At 35.2% G+C, this 5,000-nt stretch overlaps 1 protein-coding gene across 2 annotated transcripts in view; it reads left to right on the top strand.

The window, feature by feature from the left end:
- The window catches only part of LOC145256353 (ATP-binding cassette sub-family C member 5-like), a 327,323-nt gene that overhangs the window by 199,569 nt on the left and 122,754 nt on the right, over positions 1-5,000 (top strand). For both annotated transcript variants that reach the window (XM_080115176.1, XM_080115185.1), the window contains exon 16: positions 157-281. In XM_080115176.1, the coding sequence (XP_079971302.1) occupies positions 157-281 (125 nt within the window). The remainder of the gene's footprint in view (positions 1-156; positions 282-5,000) is intronic.

Here is a 5,000-nt window from a genome sequence, read left to right as displayed (position 1 = left end):
TCTAAAAGATATGTTCAATTAAATCTAAATCTACGTTTCTTGTTTCTTTTGTTTCTTTTTTTTTTAATTTATTTACGATGGTTTATGAAAATGAGATTTTAAAAGTTAAATATTTTAAACATTTTAAAAATTATTTATTTCTATTTGTTTTTCCAGATGACGAAAACAAAGGGAACATTGGCTTTGAAAGGAAAAGTTTCAATTGCAAGTCAACAAGCATGGCTTTTCAATGCGACCGTGAAAGACAATATCTTATTTGGCAGTGAAATGGACAGAGAAAAGTAATACTTTCTACTGACAAGAATGGTGTAGGCGTACAATACAAAATATAGTTTTAAAGGTGATCCTAGGATGGGAGTTCGTAAACGTGGTGAACATAAAAGGATCCAGCGATTGTTAAAAATAAGCCATCAAAGAATAAACACAGATAAAACTAGTGCGAAATAGAATGTGAAAAAACATCAGAATAGACCATTGTTCGAACTGGGATCAAAGAGTATTATCTGTTCAGTCTAGACTGAAGCAATTTTAACATTTATCACAATACAGTGGGGGTGGGGGGCTTTAAAAGAAACTAGATCTTCCCCATATTAAATCGACCTTCTGGCTAACTATGTCGCCGTGAGAAGACAAATAAAAGGGACATTGCGGAAATACACATTTTCATTGCTGGTGTTATTATTAGACTGAACTAGTTTTCGGAAGAGTCGGAGAATATATACATAATTATAATTTAGTAGAAACTTTCGTAATACAAAAAGGTTGATTTTTTTTTTCATTCATAAATTCTTGGGGGGGGATTATTATTGTAAGTTGCTGAGTGCATAATTCTAAAATACCAAAAACTAGTAAAAGTGAATGAAATTTTAATTTAATTTTACTGTATTATTTAATATACCTATTATTGTGCTCACGTGGAGTTTTCACGCAAGTCTTCATGAAAGATTTCTATTATTACTTACTCACTAGGAACAGTCACACAAGCCATCATCAAAGATTGCTTTTTAAAAATAGTTTGCGGTATTCCATGGGGTCTGAGTGACAACAAGTTTCCCAATATTTACAGTACTTTCCACCTCTTTCGATAACCTTTGCAAATGAATTTGCGTTATCGCAACAGCCGCTTACCATTGATTTCTCATTGATGTCGACCATTGGTCTTCACTGGAATTTGGGTGGCAAAAGTCTCCCCAAGGTTCCAGTCCTCTTTGCACTCCTCCAGCGGAGGTCTGTCTAGTGCTTTCTCTCCTCGGTCTTTCCATCCTCCTTGACTATCATTATTTGGTGTGGTTCCTATTTATGGTGACACTCACACACAGAGAACAAACCGGGGGGGGGCGGTATTTTTCAATCATACAGGTTCAATTTTCATGATTCCATGTGATGTTCCTTTGTGTTTTACATCTGTAGCTATTGCTGTGTGTCCAGTTTGTGTGTAGTTTATGTGTGGTGTTAGTCTCCACATTCAAGGATTTTCCTTAATATTTCTGCAGTTTTTATTATTGTTATTTGTTGTATCTTCTCTGCCATCCCTCTGATTCCAATCTCTCCCATTCTTTTCTCATCAAAGTTTTTCAGGGTCGTTTTTAGCGCTCCTACTATTATTGGTGTTATCTTTAGTTTTTCATTCTCCAGATCCCTTTGAGCTCTCTGGCCTGTTCTGTGTATTTGCACTTTTCAGTCTCCTTGATGTTCAATCTGTGGTCTGCTGGAATGGCAAAATCTACAATCTGGCAGGACTTTTCCTTCTTGTTAACTATTATGATATCCGGTCTTCTTGCTTGGATGAGTTTATCCGTTTGTATATCCATGTTCCATAGGTGACTTTAATTTTTCAGTACTGCTGCCATTTTGTGTTTATACCATTTGTCTGTGTGTTTTAGAGGCGATTATTTGCATAAGTGTCAATGTACCGTATTCCTCACTTGATCGTGTCTATTTTTATATTCTTTTGGGGCTAGTTTGCTGTATTCACTAGTTATGTGGTTTATTGTTTCGTCTCCTTTTCCGTAGAGTGTGCATTTTCTGTTTTCTTGTGTCTTGTCGATCCTTGCTTTGATGTGGTTGGTTCTAATTGCGTTATCTTGTGCAGCTGTTATTAGTGCTTCAGCTTCCCTGTTATGGTTTCCTTTTTGTAGTCATTTCCAAGTGTTTTCGTTCGTCTCTTCTATTATTATTATTATTATTATTATTATTATTATTATTATTATTATTTACTTACTAGGGGTATTTTTCTCTGGAGTCTGAATGTCAAGTCTTCCCAAATTTCAAGTACTTTCCATCTCTTTCGATAACCATTGCAGATGAATTTACGTTAACAGCCGCTTACCATTGATTTTTCGTTGGCGAAGGCCATTGGTCTTCACTGGAATGTGGGTGGCAAAAAGCCTCCCCTAGTTACCAGTTCTCTTTGCACTCATCCAGCGGAGGTCTGGGTAGTGTTTTCTCTCGTAGGTCTTTCCATCCTCCTTGATCTTCCTCACTTATTTGGTGTGACGTCAGTTTTTGGTGACACACACAAAAAAAACAATTGGGGGTATAGGCCCAAGGGTCAATTTACAATTCTACAGTTTCCGTTTTCATGATTCCATGTGATGCTCCTTTGTATTTTACATCTGTAGCATTTTCTGTATGTTCAGTTTGTGCCCGTAGCTCATGTGTGTTCGTCTCGGCATTCAATGGTTTTCCTTAATATTTCAGCCGTTTTTTTACTGTTATCCGTTGTATCTTATTAGCCATCCCTCTGACCCACTCTTTTCCATTCTCTTTTCAGCTTTTTGATATTGCTCCTACTATTAATGCTGTTATCTTGACTTTTTTCATCTTCTATATCCCTTTGAGCTCTCTGACCAGTTCAGTGTATTTGCTTCGCTTCTCCGTCTCCTTTATCTTCACTCTGTGGTCTGCTGGGACAGATTATTATTATTATTATTATTATTATTATTATTATTATTATTATTATTATTATTATTATATTATTATTATTATTATTATTATTATTATTATTATTATTATCAGCATCATCATCATCATCATCATCATCATTAATAACAATAATAACAATCATAACAATAGTTTAAGTAGCATTAAGCCTCTCCAGAGTTCCAGAATTCTTTGCATTCCTCCAAGGAGGTCTCATGGGTGTTATCTCTCTTTTGGTCTACTCGTTCACATTTACGTTTCGCGACCATTTTTTGTGATGTTAGCCAACGTTGATGCCAGCATATGTTTGTTTGTTGTTTGGATGAGATAGTTTATGGGATTTATGTTAGTTTTTGTATATATTATTTCTAGATTTTGATGTTCTCTTTCTAGTTCAACTGTGGTTGCTCGTTATGTGAATTGTTCTATTGGTATTCCGTAGGGCTGAGTGGAAAGCAGCCTCCTCAAGATTCGAGTGCTCTCTGCACTTTTCCAATGGAGGTTTTATTAATGCGTTTCCTCCTCTGTGCTTTCGGACCTTTCACAACTCATTGATGTGCTGGTGTTTGGCACCACTATTTGAAGGTAGTCAACAGAATATTTTATGTTTTGCGTTTTCTTAGTTCTCTGTGATTTTTGTTTTTGTTTTTGTTTTTGTTTTTGTTTCTATTGCAGTCTGAGTAACAACAGTCTCCCCATATTTCCAGTACTCCCAGCCTCTTTCGATAACCTTTGCAGATGAATTTGCCTTATCAAAACAGCGGTTTACCATTGATTTATCATTGGAAGTAACCATTCCCAAAGCCCAAGTCCTCTTTGCACTCACCCGGTAGAGGTCTAGTTAGTGCAATCTCTTTGGTCTTCCAATTCTCCTTGACCTTCCACGATTATTTGTCAGTTTATGCTGCCACTTTATTTTTATGCATTTATTTTTGGCGGGAGTAACTTACAACTATACAATTTCAGTTTTATTGATTCCATGTGTCATTTTTGTGTTTCACTTCCGTAGCAGTTTCTATATATCAGGCTAGCACCTGTAGCTCGTGTATTTAGTGTATAAATCTCTATATTGAAATGTTTCCTTAGTATTTTATCCGTTTTCATTATTGTTATACGTTGTATCTTCTCAGCCACCCCGCTGATTCCAATCTCTTCCGTTTGTTTTGTCAAAGTTTTTTTCGGAATTGTTTCTAGTGCTCCTACTATTATTAATGCTATCTTCACTTATTTTATCTTTCGTATCCATTTCAGCTCTATGTATTTATTCCGCTTCATCTCTTTAATATTCGCTCTGTGGTCTGCTGGAACGGCGAAATCTACAATCTGACATGACTGTTCCTTCTTGTTAATCGTTATGACATCTGGTCTTCTTGCTTGGATGGGTTTATCTGCTTGTACGTCCATGCTCTATTCAATTTTGTGATTTTTGTTTTCAATTTGTTCTTGTGCCATATTTGTGTGTTTAATTTGTTCTTGTGCCATATTTGTGTGTTTAATTTGTTCTTGTGCCATATTTGTGTGTTTAATTTGTTCTTGTGCCATATTTGTGTGTTTAATATGTTCTTGTGCCATATTTGTGTGTTTAATATGTTCTTGTGCCATATTTGTGTGTTTAATATGTTCTTGTGCCATATTTGTGTGTTTAATATGTTCTTGTGCCATATTTGTGTGTTTAATTTGTTCTTGTGCCATATTTGTGTGTTTAATATGCAGTTGTTTGCATAATTCCCATTGATTGTGTCTATTCTTATATTTTTTAGCTATCTTGCTGCATTCGTTTATTATGTAGTTTAATTCTTTTTTGCGTCATTCACATAGTTTTCTGTCTTCTTCCTCCGTCTTTCCTTTTTACGCAGAATCTATCAACATCATTCTTTGGGTGTAGTGCATTGTGCATGGTCATAAGTTTCCTGGTCTTCTTGTTGAGATTCCTCAATTCTTCTTTGGTTCGACCTATGAACGGTCCAGAGTATTTTACTGGTAACATGTGTTTATAGCTTTTATTAGTTTTCTACAATATTGTTTAGATTCTAGGGGTTATTATTATTATTATTATTATTATTATTATTATTATTATT

Source organism: Euprymna scolopes, chromosome 3, assembly GCF_053919585.1.
Source record: "Euprymna scolopes isolate OS-2025 chromosome 3, ASM5391958v1, whole genome shotgun sequence".
Classification (NCBI taxonomy): Eukaryota; Metazoa; Mollusca; class Cephalopoda; order Sepiida; family Sepiolidae; genus Euprymna; species Euprymna scolopes.
The sequence above is the reverse complement of the archived record's forward strand: the minus strand, read 5'-3'. Positions and strand labels throughout refer to the sequence as shown.